The sequence below is a fragment of the Pestalotiopsis fici genome, assembly GCF_000516985.1.
Source record: "Pestalotiopsis fici W106-1 unplaced genomic scaffold PFICI_Scf_9, whole genome shotgun sequence".
In the NCBI taxonomy this organism is placed as follows: Eukaryota; Fungi; Ascomycota; class Sordariomycetes; order Amphisphaeriales; family Sporocadaceae; genus Pestalotiopsis; species Pestalotiopsis fici.
Window position 1 is genome coordinate 1,522,309 of NW_006917099.1, and position 23,979 is coordinate 1,546,287.

The window sequence follows — 23,979 nt, forward strand, 5'->3', positions numbered from 1 at the left end:
CCATTCAGCCTTGGACGAGTTTTGGTCCAGAGTTCAGCTAAGGCCCATGACGAGGGGCATTAAGCCAGTGGCCACGATATGGGTAGGCTTGTACCGTCCAGTCTTTGTTACAATTACACCACCAACTGCTGCGAAAAGCGGGAAAAAGATGGCACGAGGTAGCGTATTGACTCCCGCAATCGCTGCTGAGTTTCCCAGCACCGCTTGCAAGTAAATTGGATAAAAGAAGTTGATCCAGAACGCGAGAAGCATGCTCATGAATGAGATGAAGAAAGCCGCAGCGGAAGTTTGATTCTTGAAATGGAGGGGTGGCATTACTGGATACTTGCACCATGGTGACATTTCCCAGAGAAAGGCAATGATAAGCCCGATGAGTCCGGTGACAAGAGGTGCCAGAACGTTGCCCTGCTGCCATGTATAACGCGTGCCACCATACGTCAGAGCCCAGAGGATAGCGAATGTCGATGCGATCAGGATCAAATTTCCAACGACATCGACACGTTTAATCCTTTCCCACGTCGAGAGATCCTTCTTCCATTGAACCTGGAGAAATAAAACGAGCAGGATCAAGGCTAAAGCTCCAAAAGGAAGGTTGATGTAGAATACCTTCCAAGACCATGAGTTGGGCCCGACGCGACAAGGGGGGCAAGACATGACTTACCCATCTCCAGGTGACGCGATCCGTCAAGATACCGCCGACAAATGGGCCTATGGTAGCGCCCAGGCTGACGAAGAGAAAGAGCAAGCCAATAAAGTTTCCGCGCTCGCGCATGGGAACAAGATCGCAGATGATCATGTCAATGAGCATGTTGATACCCCCAGCTCCGATACCTTGGACAGCTCGCGACCAGATGAGCATGCTCATTGAGGTCGAGCCGCCACAAAGGCCGCTCCCCAAGAGAAATATGACCGTGGCTCCAATCATGACATAGCGACGACCCCATAAATCTGCCAGTTGGCCATACAGCGGTTGCAATGCAGCACTCAAGTCATTGTTAGTTTATATCCTTGGCATTGGGATAAAAGGCCTACCTAGTCAGAAAGTAAACATTCACCACCCAAACGTAATCATCGCCACCTTGCAAGGAGGCAACGATGCTCGGAAGGGCCGTGGCAACGATTGATCCGTCTAGGGCCGACACAAGGCCTGTACAGCACAGGCCTAGGAAAGCGAGCCAGAAGCTTGGGGGGTAGCGTGTCATGGCTGGCTTCGATGCAGGAACCTTCGGAGAGCCCTCAACAAGTACACTATGAGGGGTATGCCCTGTGGTAGCTGCGTCGCCAGCAAGCGAGTCCAGCTGTATCTGCTCATCCCCGAGAGACATTGTACGTGCAAAACGTTGCGTTGGGAGGGAAATGAAGTGGTAACGTTATGGTCTGGAGAAGGTGAGATCTGCAGAAATGTCCGTCCGTTTGTTGTTTCCCATGCCTTGAAGCCTTGCTGGGATGTGCAGGATTTCAAATTGGAGAAATGAGCATCTTCGACAGCCTAATATCGCATTTGTGTTGCATAGCAGACTGATTCAAGGAGTCATAGCATTGTTTGTTGGTGAGAGCTCCGAATCACGTGAATCGGAGGGCCAACAATTCGGACATCGGAGATGACAAAGGAGCTGATCCGGCCCCCAAAGCGAGTCCGATATGCACCCAGACCGGTGAATATATCCAGAGTTCGGCGCATTTCGGGGAGAGCTTTTGGCGCAACCTGTATCAGTGTCGCCTTGTCAACATCTGCCCGTGTCCGTAGCTTCTGAGCAATATCAGAGGCCATGTCTCCATACATGACGGCCCTAACAGCCAGAGTCGAGCGGCGGGTGTTGAGCGTCCAGGTCAGATCACGCGTGCTGACGTCGTAGTGCTGGCCGAGGAACTCCGCATATCTGTGCAGACACGCTCGCAATGCCGTCTCGGAGGCAGCTGAGAAGTGCACAGGGGCAAAGCAGGGAAGCGAGGCATCTGTAGCAGGACTACAGGGCGCAGGTTCATAGGCCTTGTTGATACCGTTGGTGTTGGCGCCCCCGAAGCCAAGGCTGTTTATGCTGGCTCGTGGGACTTCGCCAGGGGCCAAAGCCGGCCGATTTCGGGGTTGAGCCGATCGAAGAGCCGATCAAGGGGCACAATACGGTGTTGAAGGCTCAGACTCGCCTTAGACAATGCCGCCAGGCCAGCAGTGCCTTCGGCATGGCCAATGACCATCTTGATGGACCCGACATATAGGTCCCCGCCACCAGGGCTACCTGGGTTCCGTCTCCGGATCGCGATACCTGGACAGCCTGGCGCACAGCCACGGGACTAGACGAGCAGGCTGTATCGATTGTCATTGCGGGACCGTGCCAGTTGAGAAAATATGATACCCGATTAGAGAGGATGGAAGCTGCCGTGCCCATCGCAAAATACTTAGTGTAGCTTTCCTGGTCGTTTCCGAGCAGGTCCTTGTAGTCCGAAGACATGAGGCCCACATACAACGCGGTTTGAGAAGCATTCAGCCGCCGGACGCTTTGGCCCGTGGCCTCAACTCCTTCGTAGACTGTCTTCAACAAGAGACGATGCTGTGGGTCGATCGATTTGGCCTCGACGGGTTTGATGCCAAAGAATTGTGCATAAAAAAGTCGAAAATCTTCATCCAAACGTAGGAGTGCCGTACGTTTGTGATGCCATGGTGCATGTTTTCTCTTGGGATAGAGCCCATGGACAGTGAAGCTGCTGTCCGGGATAGCCGCGAGTTTACCGGTTGGATGTTTGAGCAACTCCCATAGCTTTGCCGTCTCAGTTACTCGTCAGGAAAGCGACATTGCACTGCCAATGACGGCGATGAGCGCGTTAGAGCTCTGTCCTTGTTGTGGTGTCATGGTGCTTGTAGATTGAAAAATCAGTTCAAGCGTCGACGCTCATTTCTCAAGCACAGAGCTATACAGTGACTGGCTGACAGGGTCAGCTAGTACAGTGATACAGCCCCTTTTTCAGTTTGGTCTTGTTCTAAAAGTCGCAGGTCCAGCACGACTCAGAGCACCCTCAGATTCCCGTCTATTCGGCATGCTGCTGGATTTTAATTTCATGGGCCCTCGTGTCAGCCACCCGTATTACAATGAACAGGGAAACAATTGCGAATCGCTGGGTCTGAGGGGGAAAGTATCATCAATGTCGTGCGTCGGCATCGATCAATGGGAATGATATAATTGAACGGATCAGATCATTCCGCAGCTGTGAGCTTACCCGGCTTACATTACGCCGCAGTCGATGCGTTATGCTGCCAAGGATGCGTCCTAGGATGCTTTTTACGCCTCCTGTTGATTGTTTGTGTTGGATGGCTGGTGTGTGATAGCACGCCATGGGACAGCTCACCAAGGAACCCCACATTGTTGGTTGCCTTTATGCGAGGTGTTCGATAGTGGGCGCGTGACAAGGGTAGCCGTTGTAAGTGGCGCATACCTAGGTAGCCATTATGTGCCCTGTCTTGCTACAAGTGTTTTCAAGTTTAGCGAACCCCAATTGCGCCGTGGGCTCTTGCCCCAGCGCAGCATTAGTAAGGTAAACAGACGGCAAGGTGACTGCTGAGCAGCACCCCATATACCCTTGTGCGAACATGCCATACTTTATCAATGGAAATGATTGTAAAATCATGTGAGTTCCTCTGTAAAGAAAACAAAATTTGAATGAGATATTTCGGCTCCGGTAGAACGTGAGACGACATTCAACACCAGCACAGGGCTTGGTCTTCCGACTTGGCACAATTTGTTGTACCTCCCCCACCCTTCGCGTTCCACTCTGCGGAATGGCGCTGTTGAAATAATGGGTGGCCAGAATCACGCCGCCCCAACCCAAACCCAAACCCGACGATACCAATCATCCTCGGCGCCATCCGTCAACTACTCTCGCCGCTATGCCTGCGATCGGTGCCGGGGCCATAAGCTTCGATGCGTCCGCGATCATCTCACCACCGAGGGCGCCTGCCAGCGCTGTCGAAAGGCGCGAGAAAAGTGCACCATTGGCGGGAGCACACGTTCCCGTCCGCCCAGAGACAGCGTCTGCCGGGTAGTCTCACACAACGAGTCTTCCAGCTCTGCGAGCCCAACCCGCTCTGCACGTCTGGTCTTCCCCCAGCAAGCATGGGAGTCTGTTGAATATGGAGATGGGCAAAATCAATTGCGAGACGATAACGACATCAACTGGCTCGATACGCTTGATGCCACATACAGCAACATTGCGTGTGAACTCGACCCGGAGACTCTCGGCGGTGGAGCAATTGGGGGACAAGATTATGGGGACGTTGGAAGCGCCATGCTTACCACGACCCAAAAAACTAGCGCCGGGGCTTACGCCTTCACATCAGCTCCGGAGCACTTCGAGTTCAGCCCTGTTGTTAACATCTCTGGGGATCGTGAAGCACTCACCCTGCAATCAAGCCAGCAGCATCGCAAAGATACTCCTTCAAATAGCAACGATGCCTCGTCCTCAACTCCATCCACGTGTGCCCACGAACCTCCAGTGGCACTAAATGCTGCCCATAGGTTAACTCCGCAAGGCTCCTCCAATTCTGGACCTTCAAACCAAACGAGTGCCACGGATGAGTCCGTTGCACCAAATGCTGAGCTCAAGGATGCGGCCATTCACGAGCTCTCCGAGCTCAGCACGAGCTTGATGAAAGACCTGCACAGAGTAGTTAGCTGCAAGTTAGCAAGCTCGTTCATTTTGACCTGTTCTGATAAGAGGCCTGCCGAGTACTTGTTCAAGACGCTAGATGGGTCAACCAGTCAGGAAAATGCCATCGGACGGATGCTCCAGGGTTCGGAAAAGTTTCTCGAGATTATCCAGTCATTTAATCAATTGTCACACTCCCCGGATTCGCTTCCTGACAATGCAATGATCGACCAAACACTGAACTTACATGACCATGAAGAAGGCCCAGACAGCTCTGAAAGAGCTGATCATGCACAACTGGAAAGGAGATGGAAAATGCTCCAATCATGTCTGGAGCGCCAGAGCCCAATACCAACTGCACTCACTTCAGGGATTTTCAATCTTTCCTGGAAACCGGACATGACCTCAAAACTAGCCGTCTTGACTTGTTACACGTGCCTTCTCCGAATATACGAGACTGTGTTCTCCGTGATTCATCACACACTGGAGTTTTCTCCCGCTCTGGCCGCGACCATCAAGCTGCCTCCGACAGTTCCAGGCTTGGAAATAAATGGTTTCGTTATACACAGGCACCGGAGTCTACAAATCAAGGTGCTGATCCAGATAAGTACCTATATGCTCGACTCTGTCGAAAAGTCCATGCATTGCATGCTCTCAGACTCAATTTTCCAAGCCTTGCTAAAAACCGTATTGCAACAAGAGGGCTTGGAGTGTTCGCCAGGAAATGAGACTGGTTAGTTCTACCCTCAATCCTATCGAATCCATTTCCAAATACATCTTGTATCAAGGCATGGGATTTGTGCGCCGCCTGATAGAACGGGTGGACAAATGTTTGAAATGATGGAAAGCGCGGCTTAGTTCAAAGGTACTTTATCAACAGGGACAGTAATTAGAGTTGATCCGGTCAAGATTATAACGGCGGTTTAACTCGATTTGTCGTGCTCTGCCTGCCTATATCTAGATCCGCATTGCGCTCATTAGCTAAAGCTGGCATTTAATACTATGCCAAGTATATCACGAAATAGACTCCTTTCCAACCAGTTTTTCTTAGCTCCCTCCATGTTTTGCGGTTAAGTCGCCACCTATTTGGACATGATGATTCATCCCGGCTCTTCTTTGTCTGTTGCTATTTTTTGGCTGATTTGTACGGCTGCTATCTCAGATGTGCTACACTGTGCCCTTATCGATGATTGAATCGATGTTGCAACACCAACCAAAAGTCTGCATCAATCGACTTCTGGTTTCATGCAGTTGGTTGCTCACTTGGGCTTGGCGGCGACGGACTTCCAATATTGCAACCTTGTATCCCTACTTGTTTGTGATTTTACCGGTCAGTTGATAGGTCAGATGAAAGGCGTTTGATTATGGATGTGAATATGACCCCTTGCTTTATCAAGCCCAAAGACTCATTGGGGCCGTTGGTGTGCGGCTCAAGTCGGCTACTGTGTTATACACGGGGACAAAATAGATGCCGCTCCATCCCGTCCATCTGCGGTCGCAAAAGTCGTCCATACTTAAGCCATACCTGAAAGAGGCACAGGTCAACCATCAGAACTCTCTCTTCCAAGCCCCACCTCCACATCTGACATTTGTGTGATTAGACACTGCATCTCACCTATCGCGCCCACCCTTGAGATTTCAACATTTCGCTGTCTTGTTCCTCGTCAGAATGACCTCAAACAACGTCACTCCTCGAATCGTCGAACTGGCTGCAAAGATAAGCACCGCGGTTGCATAGCTCCAAGCAAATCTGTCAGCCCAGGGAGTGGAATCTCCATCCTTTGCCGAAAGCAGCCCTCCAACCCTCCCTTCTGATGTTCACCAACTTCGGGATGATGTGTTGGACGCAACTGCTGAGCTCCATGAGGTCCTGTTAGAGCCTCTGATGCTTATTTACAAGTTTGCCGGGGTAACTATCTCTCAGGCCCATCTAGGTCCCCAGAAACTGATGTCCTCAAGGTCTCGAATGTCGTCAGCATTGACTCAATTGTCCGATTCAAGATTCTGGACATGATCCCCTCAGGGGGCCGGGTGTCTTTTGAAGAAATCGCTGAGAAAACGAATCTCGACAAGGGGCTAGTCAGACGACTGCTCCGAAATGCGATATCCATGCGCATCCTGACAGAGCCCGAATCAGATATGGTGGCACATACCAAGACCTCCAAGTTCTTGGCCATTCCATATATAAGTTCTTGGGCCACATTTGAAAGCCACGACACGTGGCCAGCTATTGCTAAAGTAATAGATCTATTCATTTAAAGAAAGCAGAGCGTCATTCTAACACTGACGTGTTACACTAGGTCGGAGAAGCGATTGAGAAATGGCCGCACTCCGAAGAAGCTAATCAGACGGTGAATCTATACCATATTCCATATCTGACCCATGTGATACTCCAAATTCAAGCTACTTACTGGGACTAACACACACAGGCCTACGCTCTCGCGAACGGGGGAAAGTCGGTATATGAAGTCCTTGGCTCAGACCCCGAGGCGGCGATGCGTTTTGCGGGCGGGATAAAGTCCCTGGATCATGTCCCGGGTTGCGGAGACGCTTTTGTTGCCAAGTCCTACGATTGGGCTTCCCTCGGTGATGTACGCATCGTGAATGTGGGTGGGCAACGAGGATCAGTCGCCATAGACCTGGCAAGTAAGTATAAGAACCTCAAGCTGCTTGTCCAGGACGCGCCCCAGGTCATCCAAGGCGCCGACTCGACCGTCCCCGACTCATTGAAAGAGCGCGTCCAGTTCATGCCACATGAGCTCTTTGGAACTCAGACGGAGAAAGCAGACGTCTATTTCTTCCGTATGGTTCTCCGTTCTTGGGGCGACCAGTACGCCGTCAATATCTTGAAAGCTCAGATTCCTGCGCTCCGGCCCGGAGCAAAGATTCTCATTCAGGATGCGGTCCTCCCGGAGCCGGAGAGTGCTACTCCATTATGGAGACAACGAGTACAGAGGTATGAAACTATGGGATATACTAAGCCAACTCGCATGCCTACTGATAGAACCTCGCTAGGTCCGTTGACGTGGCGTTGAAGTTCTACTTCAACAGTTACGATAGACATTTAGACGAATGGAAAGCGCTTTTCGCTGCAGCAGATGAGCGATTTGCCCTTCATCGGGTAATTGAGACCGTGGACTCGAACTTGTCGGTCCTTGAAGTTCACTGGGATGTGTAGAATGGCATGCAAGTTCATCCAATCCGGGCCCGCGCTTGAACTAGTGGCATGATGGAATCGGTACTTTTTTTTCCCTAACCAACCTTTTATTGGCCTACAATTGGTTATGATTCGGGTCAAATCAGCAGTGGGATACGGCTTTCAGATTACGTCGACCAAAGTAGAAGCTTGGACTCCCTTCAAGAACAAGGGAAACATGCTTGGTACAATTCTCTCCCTTAGATCGAAGCCTACCTATGTGGTTTTCACCGAACTGATTTGCCAAAGCTACCCATAAGTCTGTATTCCTGAGATTTAAATGAATTATGCTTGTATTTTTCTTGTAACTTCTTCCATTTCTCGAACATATTCGATCTCACAGCCCCTCCCACCTAGTAATTGTTTGATCTTATGTGAGCTTCATTGCTGCGTCAATTATCGTCACCTCTCTCAGCCCGCTGATTCCCCCCTCTTCATTTCCCCTCTTCTGCACAAGGATAAGACATTTTAAGACTAAAAGGCATTACGGCCGTCTAATAAGCTCTTTGTACTGAATGATATCGAATCCGTCTAAATTCAGTTGACCATTTCAGAATATGATATTCAGAAAGTGGTACCTGGGATTCTCGAGAAACTAGCACCCTTTCTTGGACCGGATACGAGAATGAGATCAGGGAGGGTATAAAAAGTAGGAGGGGGGTAAATGGTCTGACGGGAGGACGGGAGGCCTGGCAGTAGGAACCAGATTTCAAGTTCACTGCATATTTCAACGACAAGATGTTGTTGCCAACTACCATGGCAGCCTCACCATTCTAAAATAGTACCTCCTATGCAACCCACCTTTATTCCTGATGAATCTCTTCACCATGCGGCCTCTCCAACATCATACAATAAAGGTCGGCCGTGCATACCATTACAGCCTTGGTCAGCTTTATACGATGGGCAAATATAGGACTCGATACTTTAACACGTTGGCCCCTTTCCAACCCTGCACGAAAGTTGGTATAGGGAAGGATGATTGCCGCAGCCGAGATGGGTAACATAACAGATTTCTAGCCTTGCCCAGTTTCAATTATGAATAAATAAAATGCTGGCTCATCTTTGTTGCGCTCCAAATATCTCGACCCATTTTCGCACATCACAGGTGTTCTACCTCGCCGGTCAAGCCTTTCTTACTGTGGCCTATAATTATAGTCTCGGAAAACACGACGGAGACCTTACCTTTGACCAGGCCGTCAACGTTTCCAAATGGATATGGATACATTATACTCCTTCACTTCTGTCTTCCGGGACGGCCAAAATCTCCATAACAATATTGCTTGTCCGGATCTTTGCTCCGAAACACGCATTGAAGTGGCCCCTGATAATCACAACGACACTATCAGTAGCGGCTGTTGCTCAGATCTCCACTGTATGGAACCAAATGAAACCCGTCGAAGGCTTATGGAACCCTACGGCAGGCGCAACTCTGCAGTTCAGCCCGAACATAGCCATGATTGAGGTCAACATAATAGGGGGTAATCTGTCTGCAATTATTGATTGAATATACGCATTACTGATTATGATCACCCCTTGAAGCTCTATTTGCGTTCGGAGATCTATTTCAAGTATTGGGCCCAGTTTTGATCGTCTGGAGGCATGGGCTTTGTACGCAGCTTAATAGAACAGGTGGACAAATGTCTGAACTGATAGGAAGCGCGGCCTAGTTTAAAGGTTCTTTGCCAATATGGACAGGAATTAGAATTGAGCTAGCGGACGTTGAACAGATTCGTCGTGCTCTGCCTGGTTTTATTTAGAACCATAGTGCGCTTATTAGCTAAAGCTGATATTCATTACCATGCCATTTATATCACGAAATAGGCTCCTTTCCACCCATACTATACATCGAGTCTTTTGCTCTCTCCATGTTTTTGGGGTCAAGTCGCCACCTAGTTGGATGTAATGGTTTATCGTCGATAGGATTGAAAATGCTAGCTCTAATATATAAATTAGTCTTTATTATAATCATCAAGTATACTTGAACATTGGCTCATTTGGGGAACTGAGCCAACCTCCATGCCATAGCCCAAAACGTTGTCACGGAACCCGTCGAAAATTATATCCAGAAATCTAAAACCACCCAAACAGTCCAGTAATCATAACCACGAGGATAGGTGGAAATAGCCAGTGCTGAAATTCCCCACCTCCAATAAGCAGTCGACTAACGAAACCATCGGTAATAGGCATTGCCAACGCTGCACACAGAGCCATTCCCATCAGACTCTCATCATTTGTCGTCCAGATGATGGAAATCAGAAGGCCGACAGAGATATTGCGAATGCCCCAGATTCGCATAAGCGCGTGGCTGAACTTCCTGGCTAGAGGCTCGCTGGGCACAGGAAACTCTAAATTTCTGAGGTGCGCATTGGGACGAAATGAAGCGTTGGCGCCAAGCCCGACTAGCATGAGACCCAAGCCAAGGCTACCGTTGAATATGATAGGGTGCGACATAGCATTAAATGTCAAAATATGACAGATCTGCGAAGATGGTGCAGTTATTAACTGGCTATAGTGTGGAAGATCTCAGATGATGCAGCAATATTCCCACTAAATATTATAGGCGGGCATAATCTGAGTGTTATAAAAGAGACCAATTTCCTAGTCAAGAAACGATGTATTACTTAGTAAATATAAGAATAAGCAAATCGTAGGTACGGCTATATATCTTTAAGCAGAAAGTCCTATAGAACTTTTGATTGATAATCTACTTTCAGCTTACGCAAGCACAAATTAATGTTATGTGAAAGTGAGTCTAAGCTAATGCAGCTAGTGGTGTTAGATGACTTAACTCCTAGCTCCGAGAAAGGTCACGTGGTGGTACACGAATGCATAATCGTGCTGACAGGCAAGGCCCACATACATTCGGGAGTAGCCGATGCGGTTGACGGACTCAAGGAGATTGCTTATGATGACGGGAGAGAGAAAGGTGGCGTTGAGGTGGAGGTCAAGGTGGGTGATGTATTTGTGATACTTGCGGGTATGGCGCTCAAGACATTTGGCGCGCAGCCAGAAGCCGACCTCAACCTAATGACGCTGGGCCAAGGACATGATATCAAGGCGCAAGACAGGCGAGGCACACTTGAAAGTTGAATTTGAATGAGTTTACAATGATGGCATATTCCCGACTGATTGCGGAGATTGGGACTTCGCCGCAGGTGGCGAGAATGCCTATTTAGAAATTATATGAGAATGGCATGCCTCTAAAGCGAGATGCGCTAGATAACTGCTTGACTCGAAAAGCAAGAAAGATCAGAGGCGATTCAAAAGGCGATGCGTTGGCATCACCAGGCAGGGCCGGAGTAGGAAAATTCACTTGGCATCGTCACGCAAAGGCCTAGCGGGACGTAGAGACTCGCGAGGGAAAAGTCCAGAGATTTGCTCAAACCTCACGTGGGGTCAATCAGTGGTGTGAATATTCCGGTCAGTACAAACATGGTGCCTCCTGCGTTCCGCTGGGTAGAAACGACGCAGATGTTCACTTGTCTGATCTGTGTGACCCTGGCTATCCTATCAACAGAGCCAAGACCCCTTGTCCTGACTCGCTAGCGAGCAAATGCAAAAGCAATTCCATGTGTATAAATATCTCTTTCTTTCGAAGTGTGTGTATATGTGTACTTTCATCTGTAGTGTCCAACCCGAACTACTCCTTGAGAGCCGCATGGTTCCTCGACCTGTCCAACGATTCAGATACCAATAGAGCAGTGAACATTTTGCTCTTGTCTGGTACAAGCCAGGATAGCCTGTGTCACATCATTCTCGGAGCAAAATTGGCTTGTCCAGAAATCGTAGTGAGCTCCTCCGTCGGGATTACGACTGCATCCCCATCTGGTTATGACGCCGCAACGTCCTCGGAGATTGTCAAGGCAACCTTGGCCACATTGTTTGTTATATGTTGAATCCTTGGCGACATCAACCAGCCATACGGTGCTTCCAGCGCTGTCACCGCGACTGCTCTTACTGCCATGACAATAATTGCCATTCACCATGACTGGGTAAATGATTAGAGCGAAGTTGAGAAGTTTTTGAAAGCTCATTGTGGTTTTGTTGAGTATGAATCAGGTACAGTAAAGTTTCAAGATTTTCGTGGTCTTTGCCCTTCATTCATCATAGTTCTGGGTCTCGTCCGATTTATAATCGATTCAATAATTGTTAACTACATATTTGATTTAATTGAATACTAGAATCCTTGCACGTGGTAAGATAATGTCCGTGTAACGTCGCAGCTGGACCTTCATTCATTGCTTTTCCAGTCCGTTCTCTATTCTCTACTGATCAGGCGACCAATTGGTTCATCATGCTGTCGTTCTAGTACTGTATTCATGCGGTGCGGGGAACACTTTGCAGCAAGCCATGAATAAATAAATTTGTTGGAATTACTATTGTCGATCTCGTCTGAGGACTTGATTGTTGGCACGGCTAAATAACTCGCCACATACGAAAAGGTGCATAGACATTCGTCGATAGTGTATGCAGTATCCTAGATGAATGATCGCATTGTAGAACAAGGCTGCGAAAGAAAGGCCTTCTGACTAGATGACGGAACCCCAATACAATTTAACGAGGGAAGGACTATGAGTTTGAACTATCAATCTCGTTCCTGGAGCTGATTTCGCAAAGGTTTTGTCTTGAAAAGGAAACAAGCTGGTACAACAGATAAATATTATCAAAGCCAGTTGACCTGGTAGACGACTAGAGGTAATTTTCATCATGATGTACTTGGTAGAAAGCGGCAAGCAACGTAATGCTGAGAAGGATTGGTTCACACGCAACAGGACCCCTAAAACGACAATATCTCCTCACAGTGAGGTAGTTCACTGTATGGACGAAAGCTATCGCCCATTTTTCGATTCCTGTCCGGCTGATCAAGAAATACAGGCTGGTCAAAAGTGCCCCAAACCCGCTGGATAAGGCAGCTGCCAAGAATTCAAGATCACAAGAAGTGCATAGCTTGATCTGCCTGTATACGCCTGTAATGTTTCCACCGTTGGCAAAGCGTGGAGCCATTTCTGACATCCTGAAGTGGGCAGTAGCGCACTTTCCCGTGCGGATAAAACTCCAGCGAGAAACATACAACCACTAAAAGCCCCTGCATGTGACACATTGAACTTTGGCAGCTCCCGCTCTCAACCGGTCACGAGCCCGATCCGCGGCACGGTGATTAAATTCGGCCCAGGCAGTGGAATGTCGGTGGACGTCTTGGCTCAGTCTGATCGTATCGAATCGAACCCAAAATCAGCGGCGGCACTGTGATAGCGCGTTCAGGCGCTGGGTCTCAAGGATACGTATAAATTCGTCCACCTTTAACAGTAACAAGCTGGAATCGAAGAAGCAGATGGATCTTACCTGATCGCTCTCAGATGTGTATAGACAGTAGTTGGTGTCAGCTTATCTCACCACTTTAGCTTGCGAAGGCCATCATGCGTCATTGCGATGATGAGACCAGATATCTCTCTTAGGTATATCCGCGAAGCTCACCTCAGTATCGTCTACAAAGACCAACGTTGTACAGTATTTACGGTTGTCTGTCTTGCATCCATCGCTCCTGATCGCCGTATTTGAACACCTAGAACATGCGTTTTATCCACAAACTGCCAAGAGAAGAAGCAAGTTCCTTGAGGGCCGCGCTCCCCTGGAACTCCTTGTGGGCCCTGACAAGCGTCAGCCCCAGGTCGACCATAAGGCCCAGGAGGCCCCAGATTACCTGTCCCAAGCCGCCCATCGTTACCTGCACGTCCATCTCGCCCGTCTCGTCCATCTCTTCCATCACGACCTTTGACAAAGTGATTTTAGCAATCATCATCAAAGACAAGCTTGAGGCGGGAGATTTCCGCTTTGAAAGAGAACCCTTGATGTCCGGAACACCAATGTCTGCTCCAAAATGGCCTAGGAATCGTAAATAGTAGTAGAAAAGTATACCTACCGGGCTGGCCCTGTAATCCATGCAATCCTTGTTGTCCTTGTGGTCCATATGGTCCATCAGAGGCGCGGATTCCATCACGATCAGGCCGCCCTTCTGGCCCATCTGCTCCCTGAGGTCCCTGGCGACCGCGAGGTTCTCTACGTGCCACTTTGGACCTGCCACAAAGACACCATGTTAAGAGCACGACCAAGATACTAAGAAGAACACCAACCACCGTCAATGCTGTCTCGAGTTGTCCATTTGAGTCGTTTGTGGTGACATGAGCTGTCACTTCGGTTTGTTGTGCTGGTGGAGAGGTGTCTGCAGTGATATATCCCAATGTCAGAGCACAACGCGGGTACATACAGCCAACGGCTGCACTCAGTTGAGAAGTGGATATCATCACCGTATCCCACCTATGCCCTCCGTCGAGGCTCAGAAGGCAGCAATTACTTTAATTCAATCTCGGTGTAGTTATCCCTGGCATCCGGACTGAAGTATTTATCGTTGTTTCATCAGCTCGTAAGTACTCAAATACTGATCAATGGCTCTGAGAACAAACATGTGGCACCTCACGATGTAAACTATCGATTTCATTTTTCAAAGGTTCTTTAAACGTCCAAATCCAGCCGCAATTCAGAACCTTCAGAATCATCCTTGAGCACTAATGTTAGCTCATCAAAAATTTCCAAACACACACACAATGGCTTTTCGAGGTAGAATACGGACACGACGCAATCGTTCTCTATGCCCTTCTGTCAAGATGTAGGAATAAGTGGAGCGCCTCTCCACACATGTATATATCTTTGACCATCCAGCCTCTGTTGGATGTGAACAACTCAACTAATACAACAACTATTACCCATACCTATCATATCTTTTCACACCTTCGTCAGATACCCTAAGTTCTAATAGTGAGTAACACTACAGAGGCAGCGATGTGGCTGCAGAGATGAAGTCACGGGGTCTCCAAAGTGGGCATTGATGCGATTTCTTCCCCGGATACGTGCAATTCGTGCTTGGATGTTGTCAGTGAGGGCGGCAAGGCTGCAAGCGTACAGTTTCTTGAGCCTTTGAGGCGGCCGGGCATTGAATTGCACTATACAAATGTAGTTGATATTTTGCACGACCCAGTAAGTCCCTCTAATGACCAAACACTATAAGTTGCTGGCAGTCCCCGTTCATCAAGCTTCTTGAATCCTTTGTCAGAGATTGGACTCCGACAGCCTGGAGATCAGGTGCCTTGAAGGCTGTTCAGTTTGAGGTCTATTCGGGAGGGCTGGGTGTCATTGATCAGGCAATCTGGAATCACCGCGACAACAAAATATCTGGAGAGGGGGTTGTCATCGGAATATGATTACTCGACTACAGGAAACATACATTGTATTTAGTAAGCTGCTTCGTATAGTTGCACAAGCAAGGAGTGAGTAACTAGTACTTTCAGTCTTTAGAATATTTGGGCGGTCATGTCTCGCCGGTTATACGAGCTACGCGTCCCTCTTTACGCTTCTGCTCTCTACTTCAACATGTTCCGCAGTTCCAGATGCAATGGCCTTTTCAGCTAGTGCCTCTTCACGAGGCAGCAAGGTGTCTTGTCCTTCAAATATTCTCGCCATTTCTTCGAGGCTATGACCTCGAGTCTCTGGAAAGGTGAAGAAGATGACTACACCGCTCCCAGCAATAATGAACACAAATACCAAGTAGTATTTCCATGCAATCGCCTCGAGTGCAATAGGGTTGATGAAGATGTTGAAGAAGACGGCTGTGGCAGTCGAAACCCACATAAGAGAGAGTCCACGTGCTCGCAGTGTGTAGGGCCAAATCTCGACGGGGTACGCAACCATCAAGGGCGTGAATGCCAACGAGAAGCACCCGTACATGAGAAAAAGAAACGGTACAACGGCTGTACCGACCGCTGGTGACACTCCCTGCGCAAAGACGGCCGAAAGTGCCGTGATGTGAATATAAGCAATAAGCATGCTTCCAATTGCGGCAAGAAACAAGGGACGACGTCCAACACGATCAACGTTAAAGGCACCCATCAAGGCACATGCTAGGTTCCAAATTTGCAAGAACCCATTGATGAGAGTTTGCTGCGTAGTGGTGGTGATGCCAATGGTATCGAGCACTGGTACCAGGTAATATCCAGCAACGTTTTGACCTGCCCATTGGCTGAATATTCCAAGGTAAACGGTGATGAAGATTCTTTTCCGATTACCAGGAGTATTGAGTGTCTGCCTCATCGAGCTAGTTCTCGAGGACTCGCGATCCATCTGAATACTTTTCGTGATTTCCTCGAGCTCAAACGTTGCCAGTGGTGACGTCTCATCATCTTCGGCATGGTACTTGACAAGAAAGGCGCGAGCCTCTTGGTACCGTTCCTTCGAAGCCAAGAAGCGCGGAGACTCGGGTATCATGAACAGTCCTGGAAGAACTATGACAGGGAGCAGCAGTTGGAGTGCCGATGGGATGCGCCAGCTCCAGGAATTGTCGTAATTGCGTGTACCAAATGTGGACCACGCGGCGACAAAAGAACCTATGGATATTATGAGCTTTTACAGGCAATACTTTGGCCAGATTAAATAACTTACCGACATACCATCCACACATGTAGAGGCTAGTGAACACTCCGCGATGAGGGGGGTATGCCGTCTCAGTCATGAGTAGAGGCACACTTCCGCCAAAAAAGGCACTCGCAATGCCGACAACTACCCGTGAAGCCACAAATACTGGTATGCTCGTTGCTCCTGTCTGCAGGCCAACACCAAGGCAGAGGAAGAAATAGCCCATGAAGATTGTTGGCTTGCGGCCGTGGCGATTGGTTGACCATGCAACAATGGGGAAAAATATGATGGAGCCGAGATTTTGGGCGCCGCTAATAAAGCCGAGCCACGCGCCAGTCGGGTGCTCCATGAAGGACAGCCAGTGTGGGAGGGCTAACAATCCATTGAGCATTGTTCCATCATATCCATTTCCCGATGATAACAGAAAAAGACTCATGAGGCAAAAGTTGAGGACAACTTGATTTCGTTTCCTGTACCACGGCTTGTCGTTTGCTGGCAGAACTGCGGCAAGTTCTGGGCCTACGCTACTGAAAGCGCTGGAAACCATGACGACGACAAGTAGCAGTGCTGTTCAAGAAGCTAGCGGTCAAATTATGAATGCAATCGTACACTTGAGATTGAATAGACACTTGAGGATGAGTCAATTATATACTTGTCAACAAGGGAGAGCGAGCGGGGAAACAAATACATACCTTTGGGGTAGGCCATATGACCGTAAACTCGCGAGTGACTGAGCCTGAATTGACTAAACCATTGAGGATATAGCTTGATGTTTCGAAATATCCCATAAGGCCTCATTGTCCAGCCCGTGCACCCCCACAGACGCGTTTGTTGGATAGAATGCGCTATGCCACATACAATGTCGTTTGTCGCCAACACGACACGCCAGTGTAGGAATGAGACTATGCGCCAAGTTTTGCGCGAATAATCATGCCTTGTTGGGTTGGACGAGCTGGTAATCATTAACCGCGCTCTGAAATTCTTGCCGTTTGACCATTTTCCGGGTATTCGGGATGTGTTGCCCGTGCTGGCGAGGCATGCCCCAACTTATCAATTGGAATGCCGTCAGGAGTCCTGACAGAATGTTTTCCTAGAACTCATCAAAATTGCTCGTGGTAAAACGTTTATCCTCTCATCCAATGATGAACAATAGGCCAAGCCTTGCTATAGCTGGGATGAGGGTACCTTTGAGGGGTAACTGGGGTTAGACGTCCTTTTTCCACGGTAGATTGTTGCAAACCATCATACTCTAGTGGAAGTTACCGACATACTAGATAATGCCAGTCGTTGATTTGATCAGCGGACAAGCGCGTATCTACATTTCCGAGTGCTACAAAGATGAAAGTGAAAGCAAGGCCGAGAGCGAAAGCGAAAGCGAGAGCTAGATCTACCGCATTCGTTCGTGATTCGAACATCAGTCGCAGGCTTGATGCTCAGGAGCATGTCGCCATGACACATGAAGGGGCCTCGCCTACTGCGTGCTTGTCTGAGGAACGAAATCCCCAATTATTATTGCAAAACCTTTACCCTAGTCTCTAGCTTCTTTATTCGACTGGCTCTGAATGAAATAACAGCATGTAGTTTACCATTATATAATCTCAGCCAGCGGCAATGCAAGAGGTAAGAATAGTGTTACTCAACTCCAAGAACAAATACCGTAGCAGTTGAGATAAGCTAGGGTAGAGACGGACAGGGTTTACTCGGCAATTGCTTACTCCTGAGCCACTTGAAATGGTCCAGAATTGTCAAACCAGGTTGTGGCTTCCTAATGTACTTGATATTTGTCTTGTATTAATATATAATGCATTATGCCCGGCCCTTGGGTTCGATGAGGTGCAGACTTATTCAGATGACAACGGCTAATCTCCGGGATCCCCGCATTATGCACATGCACCCTTTTGCAGAAGAACAACCATGTGTTGGCGATCAAGAAGTGTCAGGTGGTATCCCGTCGATGAGAACCCGGTCTTGTTATGAACGGGATTCCCAGAGATTAGCCGCGTATTACCTAAACAAGCCTGCACCTTGACGACCCTTGACCTCGACGATTCAATCCCTGTAATAAGTGGTGTAAGTTGATGTTCCACTTACATTCTTCCAATGTTCACGAGGGTAGTCTCATGGGCTGTGCTGACCCTGGTTTTGCTAATGCCACTGGTGACTCGATATGAGAGCGTACGCAACATGGCAGTCGAGCTAGCAATGATTGGGGCCCCAATGATTGCAGGGTCAGCCTCAGCTACGGCCCAGAGTACCATGGACCGAGAACAGGGAACATTGAGTAATCAGTATACAACCATGGGAACTCGACACGGGATTACACTAGGAACTTTGACGGGGCGTTCTGAAAATCATCATTCCAGAAGCATCAATTTCTCGTCGGTAAATTGTTCACGTCTTGCTTCGGACTAAACAATAGCATCCCATTTTCGTCCAACGCGGGAGCTGCAGGGGGCCTAGCTCGTTCCGGCGTAGGGCTGCCAAAGTATTGGGCCCGTGCGTTATTTCCTCGTCTCTTTTCCCCATCCAAGTTTGTCCCGGCTTTTTCAAGTGCATTACTATTCGTCACACATCCGGCGCACCACAAAACAAACACCTTCATCTCGTCTGCCCTTGGATAACGAAAATGGGCGCCTACGACGAAAACACCATCACTCAGCTAGTTACAGAGATATACCAGCTCCAAATCAAGCTTTGCGCTATTGAAGCGGACCAAGTCGCTTTCCCACCAGATGGGGGCCATGATATCAACGTGGAACTCTGCGAATCGCTACACTACAGCCCAGCCGTCATATCCTTGATGAAAAAGTTGCCGTATCCCAAGAAAAGAGAAATGCAGTTGGATATAAGCCTGCTTCCCCAAGGATTTCCCTTGGTATATACCGACGATTTAGATATTGAGCTCGGTCGTGATCCCCAGAACGCGCCCTCTGGTGGCCTCGAACCCCTTCGTCTCGACTTTTTATTGCCCCAAGATGTTGCGCTTACGCTCATGTATACCCGAGACGGTGTATCGCACATACTAGATACGCAAGATGGCAAGCTTCTCCCCACTCCTGCTCTGGCTTGCTTGTCGCTAATGTTCCAATTAGGCACAATTCGGCTCTTTCGCCCACAGGGATACCCTCCAGCTTCCGAGGGCTACCAGTATGAGCGCCCGGATGATACGTTTCATTACCGTAATTGGCCCCCTCAGGATGCCGAGACGTATTTGCGTGATCTTGTCAACAATATCAAAACACTGAAATCTATACCCTGCAGCCTATATCCCTACTATTTCGATATTGACGAGCCAGATGTGGTAGGTTACGTGAATCCATTGTTATCTACGCTTTGATCTGGCCGGACAGGTTGTGACTCACTGGAATAGCAATCTGAGATGAAGGAAATTATCGAGAGCTACGGGTGGCCCGATCAATTTCGACGAGATGAATGGAAATCACGCATGGAAGAGCACTGGCAAGACACTATGTGATTGCGCATTCTCAGCACAGCGTGACGAAGTGACCGAGGTACCAGATGTCGACGATGCAAACGTTTCGTCCACCGCAATTTAGGCTTGTCGGCAATATCCAGCCGGCGTAAAGATCTGATGGTTGGCTTTGGGAACACTCCGGTATGTGGTACTATGATCCCCCTTAGATGCTGTGGAAACGAAGATAGTGAATAGAGTAGTGACTGTCACTAGCAGAATCCCTTATCATGAATAAGTTTCCATTGAGTTAACTAGTCCGAAATCCCAATGTTGATTATAATGACCGTGAAGTGAACCAAGTGCATTGGCAATATTAACCTTGCATGTTCTTACTAGAAAATTACCCAAGGTTATCTGGCTAGTCAAATTGACTACCTGCTTATGTAGTCTGTCTCAATAGAATCACGTTTCCCTAAAATCCCGTCTTTATACACCCGTCACCTTGGCCATGGCGGTGGGCTTTGATCCCGAAACGGCTTTCATCGCCGTAGGCGTGGCAGGCCGGTCGCGCGTTGGAATGGCTGGGGGAGTTTGCGCCACTGACAGCTCGTCATCCTCATCTTCAAAGGCAATGTCCATGGCCGCAGCTTCCTCGAGGCAACCAGCCGACTCGCAGTCAATGATGCCCAATCGCTCCCACAGCTCTCTGCCCGTCGCCTTTCGGCTCACGTCGCCGTCGTTAATCAGCACCTTGTCGGGCGAAAAGTCCTCAATGTCGTCGGGAGCAAACAGGTCACCGTGCCCGCTTGCTTCCTGGAGGATTTGCTCCAGCATTTGCAACTGCACGTCACGCTTGGCCGGCGATGTACGGGGCGCGGTCTTTCCGGCAGTCAGACTGGACGGGATGGCGCTTTTATACGCCGTTGAGTCGTGGTGGTTGTTTGCGTTGCCGCCGTACCAGACATCATTGGGCAACAGGGCAAAGCCAGAGTCATCCGTGATGATGGGAAGGCAAGAGTTGATGTCCAGGTTGTCGGAAGGGAGATTGGTATATTGCATGCTCATCTTGTTCAGCGTGATGGTGACAGACATGGTTTCGTAACATGTCAAAGCGCTAATTCTGCCTCCTTGAACTGTGGTGCTCCTACCGGGATTTCCGCAAATGCCAACCCAGAGGTTCCCAGCGCCCGAGTTTTCCCAGAACGGCAAAAATCGGATCCATTGATTGTAGTTGGTCTGGGTTGAGTCGAGAAAGTGCTTCGGGGGATATTCGTCTCGCGCACACTTATTGTATATTCCAGCAGGTAGATTTGGAACCCAGAGTAGCCAGGCTCTAATGTGCGAGTCTTCATAAGCCTTGACAGATAATGTCTTTTTCTCCCCCCATTGATCGTAAGGGCAGACCAACTCGCGATTCGAAGGATTGTTTACTCCAACAGAACTGTAATGTCCGCAGGCTTGTGCGTAACGATTGCCGTCGCATGTAACATGCTTTGCTGAGCTGGTTGTAGTGAACATGGTTGTCGTATCTGTCGTTGTCGTCGTGCAAGTGATAGAAGACGCGGTTGGATAGTTTGAGTTCATGACTGGAGACCAGGCGGCAACGCCCAATCCTCTGTAAGTCTGCCAGGAGCCTGGTATCTCGTTGAGGATGTAGTTTGGGGAACCTATCATAACGGCCAGGCCCGAAAGCATGTAGTCACACTCTTCAGAGGTCCCTACGAGGGCGTCATCGGCGCTGGTGCCCTGGTACTTTTCCACGACGGATGAGTCGGACTGACGAATAGTGATCCCGATGCCATTAGAGAAGGGGGTAATTATGTCTGATTCGCATTCTTGGACGCCGCTTGTTGTCACAGATCCGCAACAATAGCTAGAGAAATGACCGGCCTTGCAGGATGTAGATGCGCCGCCAATGTGCGTGTTCTGGCCAATGAGGGCATATCCCGAAGGACACGTCTGCTTGCAGTCCTTCGGCTTCCCGAACCACGAACAGTCCTTCAGCTGCACGTCAGATTCAACGCATAAAGCACGATTGTAGCCTTTGCCTCCTCCATGGCATCCGTCACCAGTGTAAGCCATGGTATCGGCGTCGAAAATCTTGCCGTGTCCGGTGGTCACCAATGTAAATCCAGCAGCGCATTGTGGATCGGATGAACAATCAGTCCAGTACGAAACAAGGCCAATATTGTTCTGCTGAGTGATTGCTGAGAGCTTTGACAAGGCGAATGTCGGATTGGAGTCCACATCGTCTCCCGTAAGCTTGAGACCTGTAGCCTGCAGGTTGGAAACAGATGTGGAAGTGCTGGGGTCATCCAAATCCAAGGCCCAGACCATTGTGCCACCCAGACAGTGGCTATTTGCGTAGTCTTTCTTGAGCGCCAAAGTTTCTTCATCATCGTATGACACCCTAGACTAACATTTAGCTACACCTCGAATAACTAGTCAGGAAGGAAACCAACCATTGATCCGACTCCCAGGTCATGTACTTCACTGCTGCATCCTTATCCAGCGTTGGAGTCAAGTCATACTCGGAGATAATATCCTGGATCTCGGCATTCGAAAGAATGCCTGAAGTTCCGGTACAAGGCCCGGCGGTACCACCGCCAGAGAAGGCACACCCTGGGGTGTTGCAGCTTGAGTCAGAGAGGGTGAAAGACCTTCCATAGAAGGCAAGCCCAAGAACTACCTTGGAAGGCGAAATGTTGTTTCTCCAAAGCAGGTCCAGCCCTTCAGTGATCTCTGCGACTCTAATGTTAGTGGGCAACATCAAATGGATATATGAGCTCGACAAGACCTACCCGTGAGATTGGTGTGTGGTTGAACGATGGCTTGAGTATAGGGACTGTTACCATCCCACGTTCCATGTATATCGTAACTCATAAAGTTGAACCAGTCGACCTATGTTACATTAGGCTCATCAAACCGACACTCAAGTTTCCGGAATCACCTACATATGGCTCCATCCTGACAACGTCAAATCCTTGGAGATACCCTATACAAATCAGCACATCGGAGATGAACCCAACAAGAATTTTACTCACAGTACGAAGAAGGTAGTGTCACAGATATGCCATAATTAGACCCAAAGACAACCTTGAGCTCTTGCAAGAATGACACGAAATTTGCTGTATCAGCTGCCACGCCATCTCTGTCAGATGCCGCAGGGTATTCCCAGTCAATATCTGCAGCTTAGTCAGATAAGAAGTTTCAGATCTTGAATAATGACCTACCAATGCCGTCGAATCCATACGTTTTCATGAATTGGAGGGCAGAATTAATGAACACGGCACGGTTAGTAGCCGTGCTCACCATGTCCGAGAAGATCTTTCCTCCAGCGGCCCAGCCCCCTACGGAGATGAAGGCCTTCAGCGCTCCGTTTTGCTCTTTAAGCCCAGTGAACAAGGGATATAGCTCTGCGTCAAAGTCATTCATCTGAGAAATGGTATAGTCATCTCCGATCAAGGCAAATCCGTAGTTGAGATGTGTCCAAAGAAGAGCATTCATATTTCTGGGCGACCAGGAATCGCATGTCCGTGTATACGACCAGCTCTCGTAATATCCAATCGTTCTCTTGTCGCTTGAGGATCCGGAGCATGACCTACTAGGCCTGAGCTGTTGGTTCATGATGAGGATTTGAGGAAAACGTACGGCTCAACGACATCGTCACATCCTGCTACACAGCCCGTTCCGCAAAAGTCAGAGGTTGTTCCGCAGTATCCATACTGGGAACAGCAGACGTTGAGGGGGCAATCAAAGCTGTCAGCAGCAGCATATGCTATCAATTTGGGTGAGTCCTTGGCCGCAGGTTCTGGGAGGGCTTGTACTCACGCCCGCACTCGGCAATCGCATCACAAGAACTTGTGCAGTTTCCGTCACCACAGAAGGAAGGCCCAAAGCCGCAGTAACCGCTGGTGCTGCAGCAGCCCTGGGCGCAGTCCGATGTGTCTGAACATGTCGATTGCGCCCACGCCAAATAGAAGAATTGAAAAATTACCGACGCCGTGAGAACAAGTCTCAGGCTCTTGGAATGTGCCATCAGCATTATTGTTGTTGATTGAGCTGGTGTGCCATGAGATGTCATCTGAGCTGCAAGATGCTTCCTTATCAAGACAATGATGCTCCAACCGATTTGTCTTTGAAGCCAACAAGCCGGACCAGGGTTGTGATGGTCCCAGTCACTAAGCAAGGACGGGGCAGCATCCTGCGTTGACCCATATCATGCACTGACTGGGATAATTAGACCCAAGAAGAAGGCCGCTCCGAT

At 49.0% G+C, this 23,979-nt stretch overlaps 8 protein-coding genes across 8 annotated transcripts; 4 read left to right on the forward strand and 4 right to left on the reverse strand.

The window, feature by feature from the left end:
- Nucleotides 1–33: 33 nt before the first annotated feature.
- Nucleotides 34–1,325, reverse strand: PFICI_11874 (uncharacterized protein; the record flags this gene model as incomplete). The annotated part of the gene is made up of 3 exons (XM_007840455.1): nucleotides 34–606; nucleotides 662–983; nucleotides 1,033–1,325. The coding sequence occupies 3 exons, from the start codon at nucleotides 1,323–1,325 to the stop codon at nucleotides 34–36; spliced, it is 1,188 nt and encodes a 395-aa protein (XP_007838646.1).
- A 2,464-nt stretch (nucleotides 1,326–3,789) lies between these two features.
- On the forward strand, nucleotides 3,790–5,376 carry PFICI_11875 (uncharacterized protein; the record flags this gene model as incomplete). The annotated part of the gene is made up of 1 exon (XM_007840456.1): nucleotides 3,790–5,376. One exon carries the CDS (start codon nucleotides 3,790–3,792, stop codon nucleotides 5,374–5,376), a length of 1,587 nt encoding a protein of 528 aa, XP_007838647.1.
- Nucleotides 5,377–6,307: 931 nt separating this feature from the next.
- PFICI_11876 (uncharacterized protein) lies at nucleotides 6,308–7,816 on the forward strand (the record flags this gene model as incomplete). Its single annotated transcript, XM_007840457.1, has 6 exons — nucleotides 6,308–6,322; nucleotides 6,377–6,547; nucleotides 6,598–6,876; nucleotides 6,939–6,989; nucleotides 7,068–7,594; nucleotides 7,654–7,816. The coding sequence occupies 6 exons, from the start codon at nucleotides 6,308–6,310 to the stop codon at nucleotides 7,814–7,816; spliced, it is 1,206 nt and encodes a 401-aa protein (XP_007838648.1).
- Nucleotides 7,817–10,594: 2,778 nt separating this feature from the next.
- On the forward strand, nucleotides 10,595–10,924 carry PFICI_11877 (uncharacterized protein; the record flags this gene model as incomplete). The annotated part of the gene is made up of 1 exon (XM_007840458.1): nucleotides 10,595–10,924. One exon carries the CDS (start codon nucleotides 10,595–10,597, stop codon nucleotides 10,922–10,924), a length of 330 nt encoding a protein of 109 aa, XP_007838649.1.
- Nucleotides 10,925–13,397: 2,473 nt separating this feature from the next.
- Nucleotides 13,398–13,856, reverse strand: PFICI_11878 (uncharacterized protein; the record flags this gene model as incomplete). Its single annotated transcript, XM_007840459.1, has 1 exon — nucleotides 13,398–13,856. One exon carries the CDS (start codon nucleotides 13,854–13,856, stop codon nucleotides 13,398–13,400), a length of 459 nt encoding a protein of 152 aa, XP_007838650.1.
- Nucleotides 13,857–15,220: 1,364 nt separating this feature from the next.
- Nucleotides 15,221–16,844, reverse strand: PFICI_11879 (uncharacterized protein; the record flags this gene model as incomplete). The annotated part of the gene is made up of 2 exons (XM_007840460.1): nucleotides 15,221–16,269; nucleotides 16,325–16,844. 2 exons carry the CDS (start codon nucleotides 16,842–16,844, stop codon nucleotides 15,221–15,223), a joined length of 1,569 nt encoding a protein of 522 aa, XP_007838651.1.
- Nucleotides 16,845–18,923: 2,079 nt separating this feature from the next.
- Nucleotides 18,924–19,772, forward strand: PFICI_11880 (uncharacterized protein; the record flags this gene model as incomplete). The annotated part of the gene is made up of 2 exons (XM_007840461.1): nucleotides 18,924–19,598; nucleotides 19,668–19,772. The coding sequence occupies 2 exons, from the start codon at nucleotides 18,924–18,926 to the stop codon at nucleotides 19,770–19,772; spliced, it is 780 nt and encodes a 259-aa protein (XP_007838652.1).
- Nucleotides 19,773–20,198: 426 nt separating this feature from the next.
- On the reverse strand, nucleotides 20,199–23,757 carry PFICI_11881 (uncharacterized protein; the record flags this gene model as incomplete). Its single annotated transcript, XM_007840462.1, has 8 exons — nucleotides 20,199–22,122; nucleotides 22,175–22,454; nucleotides 22,514–22,613; nucleotides 22,667–22,707; nucleotides 22,757–22,903; nucleotides 22,946–23,313; nucleotides 23,364–23,490; nucleotides 23,544–23,757. 8 exons carry the CDS (start codon nucleotides 23,755–23,757, stop codon nucleotides 20,199–20,201), a joined length of 3,201 nt encoding a protein of 1,066 aa, XP_007838653.1.
- Between the last annotated feature and the right edge of the window lie 222 nt (nucleotides 23,758–23,979).